The following is a 14,878-nucleotide window of genomic DNA, read 5'->3' on the forward strand; positions in this document are numbered from 1 at the left end:
GCAATGACGGAGTTGTGAGTTTGAATCATGCCTCTACTTTTCTGTAACATTCCTCAATGTCTGCAACTCCCAATGTCAAATATACAAAGAAAATAAAAGAGAAGAGGTCTGAATGTGAACTTGTCAGTGGCTCTGGAGTTAAATCCTTGCCTGGCGATCTGAAGGTTGTGAGTTCAAATCTCACCTCCTCTACTTTTCTGGGACATTCCTGCAACGTCAAATACTAAGAAAAGAGAAGAGGTCTGCATGTAAACCTGTCAGTGGTTGCCTGTCAGCGGCAACTCTATGATCCTCTAGAATGCTGAAGCGCACAGCATTAAGGTCGAAGGGCAAATACAGTAGCCTGGGCTCAATATTTCTTAATTTTTCATCTGGATCAGAATTATCTAGATTATTTTTCACTCTCCTGGATCAGATGGGTCGATCAGATGGTTTGATCTGGCAGAGTTTGAGTTGCAGAGGGGAAATTATCCAGCTTGATCTGGTCCTGGATAGCATAGCATAACATAATCAGTCATTCTGATCCAGATGTAAAAGTCTTGAAATACTGGGCCCTGATCAGAAACCAAACAAAGGACACTGTTGTGTTATTGTCCTGCTCTGTAGAGCATCATCAATATATATATATATATATATATATATATATATATTGTATAATATATCATATAATGTCCAGACAAACAGTACAGCATGTACATTCATAATAATGGAATAATGGTAGGTTGCTGTCTGGGAGAAAAAAAGTCAAGGGCAGAAAGCTCAAGTGACAGAACTTACTTTCCTGTATTTTTCACTGTATGATGAAGCGTGGCGTTCCTTCCTTGGCAGCTGAAATACGCACGTTATTATCATTATTAGAGTTTTCTGCTGGGGACGCTGCGGTGCTCTGTGAGGCTGCAGGGTCATAGTGACATCCCATCAGGATTTCATATTTCATATGTAACCCACTTCAAAGGGGATAAATGCGCCCTGCGCTCTATCCTATTACGGATCGAGGAAATGTGTTTTGTGAATGCACCAGAACATTGGGACCATCCTTCCTCCAGGCACAGAGAAGAGGAGCTGCTGCACTGTAGTTAGAAAGTCCTCCCCCTTCCCCCCCCCCCGGAAAGTTGACTTTCTAAAGTCGACTTCTAACTCCTCTGTCTGCTAGATCAAAAACTGCTATTAATTTTTTGATCTACGACACAGCGATATGAATTATGAAAGATCTGTTTGTTGTTATGAAAGCCGTGCAGTCTAATATCACTGTACAGTCAATATACTGTATTTATCACCATCATCATCATCATCATCATCATCATCAGATTTGGGTCTGTCTACCCAAGGTTGTCTACAGTACGTTTATAGACAACATAAACCAGCAGGCAGACATTTCTACCTCCACCAGCCTCCACTGACATCAACCCACAGTAAACCAAACATCCTCTCTGGTCCACAGACCCTGAAGGACCCCAACCTGTCTGCTAGGAAGGACTTCCAGCGGGAGGCTGAGCTGCTTACCAACCTGCAGCACGACCACATCGTCAAGTTCTATGGGGTGTGTGTGGACGGGGACCCCCTAATCATGGTGTTTGAGTACATGAAACACGGGGACCTCAACAAGTTCCTCAGGTAATGTCACTCACTGACACACGCACGCACACACGCACGCACGCACACACACACACACACACACACACACACACACACACACACACACACACACACACACACACACACACACGCACACAGACACAGTACCAGGAGGAATTACCTTTGGTGCAGTCACCATCAAACCCCTTGCCATGTGTGCTCCACCAACTGTGTGGTAAATCATAGCCTTTATTGTATTTGATTGAAGTTAGAGAGACTTTGGGGGGGAAAAAAGGGCCAACAAAAAGACTCTTCTCTCGTGAAAACCTCTTGAAGCGTTCAGTTTAGAAATCATTCTGCATCGAAGGGCACTCCCTTCAATGATGAAATTCTTTCTTGCAAGGTGCAAGGCACCACAAATCTTTCTAGTCTGGCCTCCCAGAATGTTGTAACGTCGGTCACAGATTCCAATTAATCCCTATGCAGATAAGATGTGTATTGAATTAATGATATGTCCACAGAGAGGCCTGCTGTTTCAGAGCAACAGGAGAGATAGGGTATTTGACATGCAAATAGGTCTCTCTCTCTTTCTGAACACATTGGATTGTTGCACCTTTGATACCTGGATGAAGTGGAGGAGTGGGGCCCATGCTCAGGCAGGCTATCTCTGAGGAATACATCAGGACTCGACCACATCCAGAGAGAGGGAGTTAGAGGGAGGGAGGGAGGGAGGGAGAGGGAAGGAGGGAGGGAGAGAGAGGGAAGGAGGGAGGGAGAGGGAGGGAGGGAGGGAGGGAGGGAGGGACTGGGAGAGGGAGGGAGAGTGACTGAGGGAGAAGGGGGGAGGGTTAGTGTGAGAAAAGAGAGAGAAAAAAAAAGAAAGAGAGAGAGATAGATAGATAGAGCAGTCACCCCATGGTGCCACTTCTGTAATCAGCCAACGGCGCTATTCTCTCCAAAAAGTTGATGAGTGAAAGGGCGCAAGCGTGTAATTCTTGGAAACTGTGACTGTTTCTGCTCAAGTGACAATGATGTATGCACTTTGGTATTGAGACGTTTGCAGTAATTTGACTCTCAAAAACACAACCGGGTTCTGGGCGGACGCCGGGGGCTGCCATGACAGGCTCTTGACACGCGGCTTCTGGTGTGCAGCAGACCGACCGAAAATGATTGTAGCATCGGTGAAAAACTCTAACCCTCCATGGTGTCCACCTCCTCCTCCTCCAGAGCCCATGGACCTGACGCCATGATCCTGGTGGACGGACAGCCCCTGCAGACCAACGGGGAGCTGGGCCTCTCCCAGATGCTCCACATCGGCACCCAGATCGCCTCGGGGATGATGTACCTCTCTTCCCAGCACTTTGTTCACAGAGACCTGGCTACGCGTAACTGTCTGGTGGGTAACGGCCTGCTGGTGAAGATAGGAGACTTCGGCATGTCCAGGGACATCTACAGCACCGACTACTACAGGGTAAGGACACACGTATGGGCGCTCCGTTGCAGAAATGGGTAAAAAATGTTACGATTTTATTTCGATTACTTTAGAGTGTGTGTGATTTAGCTTGCCCGACGGCACGGTGGCCTGGGCAAGCAGGGTTTACACGCTGGCTTAAAGTGCCTAAAGTAATTGAAACAGGGAAATCAAACATTGTGACCCTAGGCCTGCGGTGTTGCATGGTCTATGCCTGCGGTCTTGCATGGTCTATGCTTGCTTTATGGTACACTGCTCTAGGTACACATACTGTATACATTTCAATGTAGCATTTGATGTTGAATCAAATTATTTAACGTTATATGAATTGTGTCTTGTTCCCAACATCCTCACGCACCAGAATAGTACCAGTGAGGTAGTTGGGAAGGTGATTTGAAATGTATACTCTGTATTGGCACCTGAACACCTTTACCCATTTCATCCTTTAAATGCATCAGGATGGTGAAAAGGTAATACTGTCCCGGAGGAACAAAGCCTATCTTGTTTGACCTTTTTCCTTCTTCTTTTTAATTTACTATTGTTACTCATACTGTTTTTGCCCAAAAAAAGTGGATTGTTCCTTTAAGGTCCTAATAATCATCATCACATTACAGTAAACATGTTTGCTGTCTCAGCCAATCAGCGCTATGCTGACCTCTAGTGTAAGTGTAAATATTGGTCAAGGTTAATTGCTAGTGCAGTTATTGGAAATCACTGCGAGTAGAAATATATTTTGTTTTCTGTACTTGTTCAAACTCTATTAGTCAGAAAAATGTTTTTGAATTAGATGCAAACATCGATCAAATGAACAACAAATTAACCTTGATCTCACAAGATATTTGGAAAACACTGCAATATTTACTCGAGCTAATAACATCTTGCAGTATGATCGAAACTTTCACCACTGATGATGACAGATGAAATGGATTAGTTAATCGTGCCTATACAAAACAGACACAAACATGTCCTACAGTATAGATGGAGCGTTCTGCTGCAACTAGACAATGACAAAGAAAGAGAAGAAGCGTTTGTAGATGGAGCCAGGGACAGACATGGAGCCAGGGACAGACATGGAGCCAGGGACAGACTGATGCTGATCTTTCCGGGGGCCTGAGAGGCCGGCTTTGCATGTCTCTGATAGCATCTGTGCCAGACAGACAACACAGAGAGAGAGAGAGAGAGAAATATTGACAGAGCCCAGAGATTAGAAGGTCGTAACTGTATTGGACACATTCCCCGCGTTGAGTGATTATAAATAGGAAGGCCCTGCCAAGTACACGATCCTCACATCGCTGACTAGTCATATTGACATTTGTTGTCCTCCGGGGCTCCCAAGACGATGCCCCGCAGGAGGCAAACACACAGAGAGAGAGATGAGGGAGATAAGATGAGATTCAGGACATTTCGCCAGCAGACAGGCTAATGGTGCCTGTTATTGTGGAACAGATGCACACTGACGGTCTCTCTGCCACCTGATTGTTATAGCGTGGTGTGTCGTTAATATAAATGAGTAGGATTAGGTCTGTCCCCCCCAAAACAAATGGAGGTTTCAATTCCATTGCATCTTTATCTGTGAGTCTCAATGACCCAGCAAATTGTAGTATTAGTCTATGATTAAACATGCTGTGAATAGTCGTGGCTCATGGATAGTACAGTATAGAACTAGCATAGGCTTTGATCATGCTGTACAAGGGACTATTTTGTCAGTTATACGAATATAATGACTTATTTATTAGTAGTCTAGACATTACAAATATCTGTATACCAAAGTAACTACGTTGGAGCAGGTTGATTAGGTCAGAGCTTCTATTTATCTTTTTTCTTTGTAAGAAACGGTCGCCAGGTTTTCATCTTTTCAAGAAGCAGACATCCTCTCTGCATAATTAATCAAGCAACAGTCTCTGAAAACTGCGCTGATGAGCACCAAATCAAACACTTTTGGTATAAACACACACGCACACGCACACACACACACACACACACACACACACACACACACACACACACACACCTACAAGGAACCGTAGGAGGGAATACAGTACACTAACGTTAGCACCAGAGCATCCTACACTATCTATCCTTAGCAGAGACCCAGCAGGTTTTGGCCTAATGGGAATGGAATTCAAAGTGAATTCGTGTCTGCTGCCGTCTGAGCTCGGAAAGTGCAGATATTCTTTGGATGGGAGAGAGAGGGAGGAAAAGAGGGTGGAGGGGGTAATAGAGAGAGAGAGAAAGAGAGAGAGAGAGTCTAGTGTGTGTCTAGATTGTTATCAGGCCCCTTAAGAGGTCTCCGGGCTCCCTCAGTGCCAGCGCTCTCCCCTAGTGCTCACGGCGGGCTGTAAAGCGCCCAGTGAGAAGCCCTACTGGGCCAGTAATCCATCCCCTGCCATGCTGCTCTGCTCTCCGCGTTGCTAATCCAATCAATCCCCTGCCACGGTGGGACAGGGCACTAATCCAGTTTACACAGCAACACAGACTCGTTCCTCCCTCCCCTAAGAGGCATGCCAGGGTACAGATATGACATTGAGTGGGAAATATGAGCATAATTATAGGCAATTATTTTATTTTTTATAATTATAATGTTTTTATACGTTTTTGAATCCCCGCCCCCCCCCGCCGTTACCAACGCTAGCTAATTGCTCTAGCCTTGCCACCAAAACCCAAGGTGATACCGTGGTGGTATCATTTTGAGGAGAGACGCAGAGCCAATTTTAATTTCCCTCTCCCCAAGCAGTGCTTGGGATCATTTGCATGCATCTGTGGCGGTTTACCCTTGTGTGCAGCGGGCAGGGTGGACCTCAGATAAGTCATTTAGACTAACAGGAACTTAATTAATTTGTTTAATCTTTCTAAACCTTCACAAGGGGATGTAAAAGTATACAACCCCTGCCAAACCCACTCACACCCACATTCTAAATCCACCTTGACCTATCCATTCCCATACACCACACAACCGTGCTGGTTTTAATGTCAATATTGGCTCAACATTGTGTATAACACTACAATTGGAGGTCATAGTTTGATCTAGGGTTTCAGAAGTACAGCGCCACTGTGAGTGGTTTTCAATTACACCCTGAGAACATCAGGCCTTTGGACTTTCAGAAATTAACATGATTCAAATTAGAGACGCAAAAACAGAGCTTCTGTGGCATCGCGGGCCTCAAGCACTCTGAGCTGTGCCATCTCGATAAAGGGAGATCGGAGGATGGATTTAGATTCAGAGTTACAGGCCACTAACGAAATGACATTTCCATTTAAGGTTTAACGTAATTACCTCCATGTCTTATCGCTCTGCTTCTGGGGGTGTGAAACTCTGGCCTCTATTCTCTTGGCTATCAGAGGATCATCTAGCTGCCTAATTTGGATTTCAACACAATTGAAGATGGAGATGGAGAAAAAGGCCCAGGAAAATGGAGTACTAACAACATGCACAATGCAGTGATATTGATATAGCTTTTAGTTGGAGCAGAGCTACAGATGTTGAAAAGAGAGTCTAGGCCATGTCTGTAAATATTGTAGCGTCATGATATCCTTCTAAAAAGTATACAGCGTTGTCTGTGCCAGGGGTTTACCAGCTTATTCCACCTCAAATCCCCAAAGACATTTACAAATATTGCAGAGGAAATAACTCACTGGGACTAGACAGTCCTCTCAGACTAAATAGATGTACTTAGTGTCCAAACCAGAGGACTTTTCCATTTTACACTCAAGGAGAAGGAACTGTTATTGGCAGATTGACAAAACGAATGTTTCTTTAAAACACACTGCGATCAATACCAGAGAAATGCGGTTTGACTGCGTCAAAATCAAATGAGGATGTGTTTGACATTCAAAGAAAATAGGCTATGAAACTGGGACGTAATTAGCGAGAAGAGTTGAACTTTCTGATACTTAAAATGCTATACGACACTCGCAGTGAAGACGCACAGATATCTGAACTGTTAAGTGGAAAAGCAGGGGAAAACAGCTTCTTAGAACACTTTTCAGTGTTCGACTAGGTCCTGAATGTGGTATGTATTACTGTAAAAAAAAAAAAAAAAAAAAATACCGGTAATTATATCTCTCCCTCCACACCAGGCCACAAACAAGTTTTCTTCGTCTGTAAGCCCTGGAAAATAGGTTTGCAATATAAAGGAGAGGCTTAGCCTCCCCTAGTGCCTTTGGAGGGGCGGGGAAGGGGGATAGGGGGTTGTAAAATGTATATAATAGCCTAGCTATCTGCCTGTTGTTGTGGGTAGTGAATGCTGCTGACATGGCTAGCTCTAATAGGCTACAGTACACGAGGCCTCTTTTGTATTACTTCTCAAACATGCTTCATGGAAAACAAAGGTTGAGAATCAGGCAGCTGCTTTAGCAGTCCAATGTCTCCGCTTGTGTACGAAATCGTCATGCCTCTTATTATTTAAATTTTTCCAGTCAATACTTTACTTTGACCCCGGGGCGTTCGCTGCACAATGAGCCTTATCCTGCAGCTCATTGCTGCATCAGTCTTGTTGGGCCTGTCAGGGGGATGATTAAAGCAGTGTCATTGACATGAATAGGAAATAGATTTTCTAACAATTCTGGCTAATGAAAGCTGAGGGGCCGGGATGATTAATGGCTGATTGTTTAATCGATTAATATCTAGCTTTAGAGGATTTACGGTGTGATGAGAACTCCATTACAGGTCTTGCTTGGTTTAAAGATGTCAAATGTCTCAGAATTTATGATAACTAACTAAAATCTTAAAAAAAGAAACTGGACTGACTGGATACAGTAGTACTCTGGCCATACAGTACCTTTCATATTCATGAGAACAGTATGACAAGGTTGGGAAAGATGGCCATTTCTTTCTATTGACGGAACAGTTTCTGTAATGGTTTCATGCCGTGAGACTGCTTCTGTTTAGTATACGAGTAGTGATGTGCTTTGTGGATTATTGTCATTCAAAGACGAGAAAATATGGTTTAATACCTATTCAACACATTGGGACAGGTGCCAGATAGCGAAGACAGAGTTTTAGCATTGTGCTAATGTCTGTTGTTATGGTACAGTAGTTTTTTATGAGATGCTAAGCCTAATATCTGAGACCTGCAAGGACAAGCATCCCCAGAAGCATGTGAAGTGTGTTGTTGTGACCTTCTGATGACCTCTGTGTTTATTTATTGTGTATGTTATGTGGTGTCTGGAATACCTTATTTCTCCCCCGTACAATGTGAAGCGCTTTGGGTAACTGTTAAAGCACTATATAAATCCCTATATAAATGATTATAATTTATTGATGTCAAGTCATCCAAAAATAACACTACCACTTATCTGTGACCTACTGACGACCTCTGACCTTTGACTGACCTTTGACCTCTGATTTGTGGCAGGTGGGAGGACACACTATGTTACCTATCCGCTGGATGCCCCCGGAGAGCATTATGTACAGGAAGTTCACTACGGAGAGCGATGTGTGGAGTTTCGGGGTCATCATGTGGGAGATCTTCACCTATGGAAAACAGCCATGGTTTCAGCTTGGCAACAATGAGGTACTGTACTATCCCATCTGGTCTCACTTCACATACGATTGCCCCCTATAACCGCTACTGCAACAATAACCCCAACCCTAGCTCCAGCCCGAACCTTAGCTCCAGTCCTAACCCCAGCCCCAACCCTAACCCTAGCTCCAGCCCTAACCCCAGCCCCAACCCTAACCCTAGCTCCAGCCCTAACCCCAGCCCCAACCCTAACCCTAGCTCCAGCCTCGGGATGGGAATCGAGAACCAGTTCCAGTTAGAATCGGTAACACATTTTTCGATGCATCGGTATCAATAACATTCGAGATTATCGATTCTCTTATCGATGCCGGCATGTTTTGCACATGCGCTGACAGTTGCGCATTGCAAACACTTGCAACAAGTCATAATGGCGGAGTCTAGGAAAAAGCAGTCCAAAGCGTGGCTTAATTTCACAACAAGGGTTAATATCCTATGCTAATACTATTAGCGCCACGTAGGCAGGGTGTGTATGTTCCCACAGCCCTATGTTTCCTCAGATTAACCAGTGTGTGCTGTTCTTGTTTTTCGTTACTCAGCCAATGTTCGCGGGTCTGGTGGACCCACAGCATTATTGGGTTTTTAAATCAATACAGCCATAACAATTTATATATAAAATATAGAATACAACGTAACCCTAACCCTAAATATAGAATACATACCCTAACCCTAACCCTACAGAGATTCCTTTACAGTATGATTACTTGTGGGAACATATGGCTGTGGGAACATAGGGATGACCAACCCCCCTAACCCTAGCTCAGGCCCTAACCCTAAACCTAGCACCAGCCCTAATCCTAACCCTAGCTCCAGACCTAACTCCAGCCCCAACTGTAACTCCAGCTTTAATTCCATCCCTAACCCTAGGTACAGCCCTAACTCCAGCCCCAACCCAAGCTCTCATTCACATGTTGATGTTTCCAGTTTACAGATTAAAACAAGTTTGTGAAAACTCAAGAAAGATACTAATATTGTTAGGGCACTTTAGATTGAATTAGGCTGTTGAAGCAATGCTACTATTGCTTTTCACTTATTTCTGAGGATCAGCACAACCCTCTATAATGATATATTGATGCTGTGCCATGATTGGTTTGTTTTTTCATTGGAGAGGGGTGTGGTGAATCAATGGAATTCAATTAGGATTACTCTTGTAAAGCAAGAAAATTAAATTGACCTCAAAGAATAACCCGACAAGTAGCTTTGCCCTCATAATTCAAGCAATTGAAACATCAATATTTTCTTGTTCTTGACATAGAAATGAAATTTCCCAATGTCTTAATGTACCTGTGAGCTCTGGGACTATTCTAGCGTGTCCTCAATGGCAGTGATTCATAATACGTAGCTGATTGATCACGTAACTGTTGCTAGATGTAGCTAAAATGTATGCTATGTGTCCATGCTACACCAATACAGATAACAATGTTGTTGGGTTGTTATACAATCATTTGTAATTGTAATTGTAAATAATTTGTGATTCAAACTCAAAGACAGTGAAAGACTAATAATATTTACAGTAAGGGCCTTATCTTGTAGTGTTAGACTCTATGCTCTCTGGTGCTTTGGCGACCACACGTTTGTTATTATTTGTCACATTTTCTACACTCTTTAAAAAAGTTATTCCAAAAATAAGTTTCTTAATTTGTCCCTGTAGGGCATGGGTCACCAGCTTCCCATTCGGCCCACGGAATATTTATGTTTGCAGTAGGGAAGCTGAAACTAATTCTAATTAGTTTAATAATTGGCAAGATGAATGCGTACTTGTCAGTCCATTCCTCATTAAAGCTGCATTTTCCCACGTCTTCAGGTTACGCTTCAGGTTGTTTGAGAGTGACATTTTGCTTGATTGATAACTGAAAATTATTACAATGAAGTGAAGCCAAAATATCTTGATCGCCCCCCGGTGGCTGGCTGCAGTATAGGTGTCAGGAGTCTGTTAACACTGATAATAAGCCATTAATAACATTAATTTGGTAAGAAAGTGAAAATATTAAACAATAATATGCAAATTATGGCTTAATTAATTAATTAAATAAATATAAGTCCGGCCCCCACAGTGTATGTTTCGAAAAATTCTGGCCCTTGTTGTAGGGGCACCCTTTGAACAACCATTTGGGTTGAATGTTCAACATTCTAAATGGAACCCAAAGGGGTTCATTAACTGTACTCTAACTGCACTTGGAGCCCAAATAGGATTCAAACGGTGCACCTACAGGGCCAAATTAAGAACCGTTTGTTCTAAGAGTTTATGTTTTCCTGTATTGCTCTCTCCACAGGTTATCGAGTGCATAACGCAGGGTCGTGTTCTGGACCGGCCTCGGATCTGTCCCAAGGAGGTGTATGACATCATGCTGGGCTGCTGGCAGAGGGAACCTCAGCAACGACTCAACATCAAGGACATTCAGAAGGTCCTTTACGCCATGGGAAAAGCCACTCCGGTATACCTGGACATCCTGGGCTAGCATTGGTTGGATGTGCTTGTTCCTTGTCAGACAGACACAAACCAGGAATAACCAAACAACCTGTACCTTACTGCTCCACTGTCAAAACACCTACAAGTTTGGGAAGGACTTAAGTGCCTGTTACACTTTTTCGATATACTGGATAATAAAAAATAAAAAAAGTATCAACAACACACGCACTTTTACATTTTGTTTACTTACATATATGATGTATAGTTATTCAATGAAGAGGACCTTTTTCTCAAAAACTGCAAAAAAACTAAAAATAAAATACACTAAAAATACAAAATGAAGAAAGGGAAATCGTGGTGATGTTTGCTTTTGGTATGGCGGCGACAGCACGAAAATGGAATAGGAATCTTTCCTGTGTTTCATTTTATAAATATATATATAGATATATTACATATATTTTTTATTTATTTCGTTTCCTTTTTCCAAGGTGATGCAAAGTCTGCCATATATGTCGCTAGGGGCACGCCCTTATTTGGAGATGGACTCGGACTATTGGCAGGGACTTGATGAAGAAAGCCTTACATCTCTCTGATTGGCTGAAACTGTGTTCTTATGCTAATGAAGGCCGCCCTTTCTCTTGAATGAACAATGAATCCTGGAGATAGAAGAACTACCCAATCAAAACCTACAAATCTATTTTAATTTAAATGAATGTACATAATGTAAATTTCTATGTGTCGAATTATGTTAACTTATTTTTTCTTTTCTTTTTTCCTTTTTCCGACACAGTGGGTAAATGAACCGGGTCTTCTGAATATTCTCAGACATTTGTTTTTATCATGATCATGGAAGGATTTATCTCTGTGTTGATGACACACATTTTTGACATGGTGATCAAGTAACACAGAGAATGGTGGATACAGTCAACTGACACAGAACTTCAGAGAGACTTTTTAAAATCTAGTGCACCAAGCGATTGCTCCAAATGGTGTTTTGCCAAGAGGTGATAAAATGTTATATTAACTTTCCAGTTCATTTGCTTTTCATGGGTAGAATAACGCGTTGATAAGTAATATCGCTCACTCCTCCCCTGCCCGCCCCCAAACACAGATACACGCTTTGAGAAACTGCTATGTCATTTTCATGCTATTCGGTGTGAAATAGTGCCGTTGCACTCTTTAAGAAAACAATTTTGTAACAGAGTATACATCATAGTACATTTTAGACACATAAATGTGCATAAAGTACACAGAATAATGTGGGTAACTCAAGACAGTCTGGGATGGTACGGTAATCTGGGTTTATTATTGTTATTTCAGATTGGCTTCTCCATTGAAACTGCATCATGTTTTTATATTTTTCACTCTGTTATGTAATGAATTTACTGTAATACACCACCGTTTGGCCCAAAAGGAAATGTTTATTTAATGTTTCCTCTAGCTCAGTTAATTTTGTGCCAATACTTTTCATTTGTTTCCCTCCCTCCTGTGCTTGTGGCCTTTGCATGTTCAGCAAGTTGAGGTTTTATCCACAATTTGTTGATTTTTAAAATCAATACTGCAATGAACAGAACGCCTGGAGAGCATGTGGTTTCCACCATGAATTTACTTCAGTTTTAAGCATCACATTTGAGTTACAGTACAGTGCTCATAACATGTATACTACAGTACTATAATACTATATAGTACTAGTATTACAGTACACATTTACAGTACGTATTACAGTACACAAAGAACATGCTCATACTGCATCTTACTCATCATCTAAACATCATATACTACTACACTACACATACAATATAATGTAACGTCTCATACCAAATGTCCTGCCATTTGTTCTGATATGCCTTTGTGTGAAAGGCATGGCTATAACTACCCTTCAATTACAGAATCGCCTAAATGGCAGAGATTTGTGAATTATCTTGTGATAAAGATGAATGTTTGGACATTAGGACACTGACGTTAGACAATGACATTTGCAGGGTATTGTCGACATTTCATGGTCAGTTGAATATTGTTTCAAAAGCTAATTGTTTTTCTTTTCTTTGATGAACTAACTGAACACTTTTTTTTTTTTTTAAACAAAATTGACATATTATCATGTACACATGTTACGTACAGTATATACAATGTGGTATAAAATGCAGTATATAAAAGACTGGTATTACATGATAGATCTTTGTATTAATGTGACTCTCTTAAGAAAATGTCTTAAAACAATCAGACCATCTTGTTTTCCACTTTGTCTTGTGTTATAAAGATGTGTGAGTTTGAGAAAACCCTCCCTGTCTTATATAATGTCTCTATATAACTCTCAGAGGGCTGAATGAATGTCATGTTTATTGTATCATTCAACCGAGGGAGAAAGTCAATATTCTGCAACGTCATTATTGCAGCTATCAGAATTAATAGTTAGTTAGTTATTAATTAGTCAATCTTAAACTGGAAAAACCATGCTACCAGCCAACCATAGAGCAAGATCAACCAGGGACAGTTGCTAGGGACCACACTGCCAAATATTTACAATACGACAGATGTTCCAGAATCAGATTTTAGGTGACGATGATAGACTGAAACTGTGATGCCACCTTGCCAGAGAGTTGACACACACACACACACACACACACACACACACACACACACACACACACACACACCCTCTGTAGTGGTCTTATCTATCTGACCTATGCAATATGTTGATCTTCCTATGTACATGTATGCCTCCTATCCTGGGGAAACAAGATAAGGAGAACATAGACACTTTTACAAAGGTTGCAAGGCCTGTATATTATAATACTCTTCTGTAATTAGGGGTCTAAGCAGAAGGTGTTTGTTAGCGCTATAGGCTATCTTTTTTGCTTTTTTAGAATATTGTAAAAACATTGTACGCACTGAAATTACATCTCCTCTGCAACCGCTGGGCCGATCTGCATGAAAATCAATACACAACATCTATGGACCAAGGTCTATCAAAGCAAACATATTTTAGCCAAGCAGCATAAACAACATAGCCGCTCTGAACCAATGCACATAGCTTAGACCGCAGGCCTTGCTGGCTATATAGCTATGTTCAATTATTGATTTAAAATTACTGAGGTGTGTTTGTGTGTGTGTGTGTGTGTGTGTGTGTGTGTGTGTGTGTGTGTGTGTGTGTACACGCGTTATTCACCCTTTAGCCTCCAGAGTAAAGATATCTTCAATGGTCCTGAAAGTTTACCAGCCATGACTAACCTGTTCTCCATGCTTGGCTTGACAAGGTAATATCAGGGTTGGAATTACAGGGAAAGCCTTAACAAGATGATCATAGATTGTTACACAGCTCCAAATGCAGGTCTTTCCATCGCATGGGTGAGAGGAAATGTGGCTGGAGTGTCTTCATGGTGAATTAGATACTAATTGGAAAAACACCAACCAACCAGACCCTGTCTGAGCTTACACCCTGTCCTGAGAAATTAGGTATTTGTAAAAAAAAAAAAGGGAAAAAACGTTAATTTGTTAGGAAGATAACTTACACAAATGTTGGGGCACTACCTAGGTGGTGTACATCAAGCTGTCTCACTCTACAGAAACAGGAGCCGCTCTGGCTTGTATGTTCCCGGCACACGAGGCTACTTACTACTACGCTTTACATCCAGTAGCAGTACAGCAAGAAAATAACATTAGCTGAAGCTAAACATCCCATCTCATTATCTCATATTGTACAGTAGATACTAGAAACAGTATTTGGAAGAATGTTTCCGGATGAGCTATCCTTGTGTTTGTTGTCTTTTCAAATATACTGTATGACGGCAAGGAAATGATCTGCCCTCTAGCGCCACTTTGTCAGAGAGCAGAAGAGGAATATTTGTCCACTACAGTCTATTACACAATCTTCTCCAAACATCGTACAGTACAGAGTTTGAT

General features: G+C 41.9%; 1 protein-coding gene across 1 annotated transcript in view; it reads left to right on the forward strand.

The window, feature by feature from the left end:
* Nucleotides 1-11,024, forward strand: part of ntrk3b (neurotrophic tyrosine kinase, receptor, type 3b) — a gene marked incomplete at its 3' end in the record, with an annotated part of 127,726 nt that extends 116,702 nt beyond the window's left edge. The window contains exons 13-16 of the mRNA XM_080539054.1: nt 1,391-1,614; nt 2,803-3,046; nt 8,401-8,559; nt 10,839-11,024. Of these exons, the coding sequence (XP_080395180.1) occupies nt 1,391-1,614; nt 2,803-3,046; nt 8,401-8,559; nt 10,839-11,024 (813 nt within the window). The remainder of the gene's footprint in view (nt 1-1,390; nt 1,615-2,802; nt 3,047-8,400; nt 8,560-10,838) is intronic.
* Nucleotides 11,025-14,878: the final 3,854 nt, after the last annotated feature.

The sequence above is a fragment of the Nansenia antarctica genome (genome assembly GCF_963989245.1).
Source record: "Nansenia antarctica genome assembly, chromosome: 9".
Taxonomy (NCBI): Eukaryota; Metazoa; Chordata; class Actinopteri; order Argentiniformes; family Microstomatidae; genus Nansenia; species Nansenia antarctica.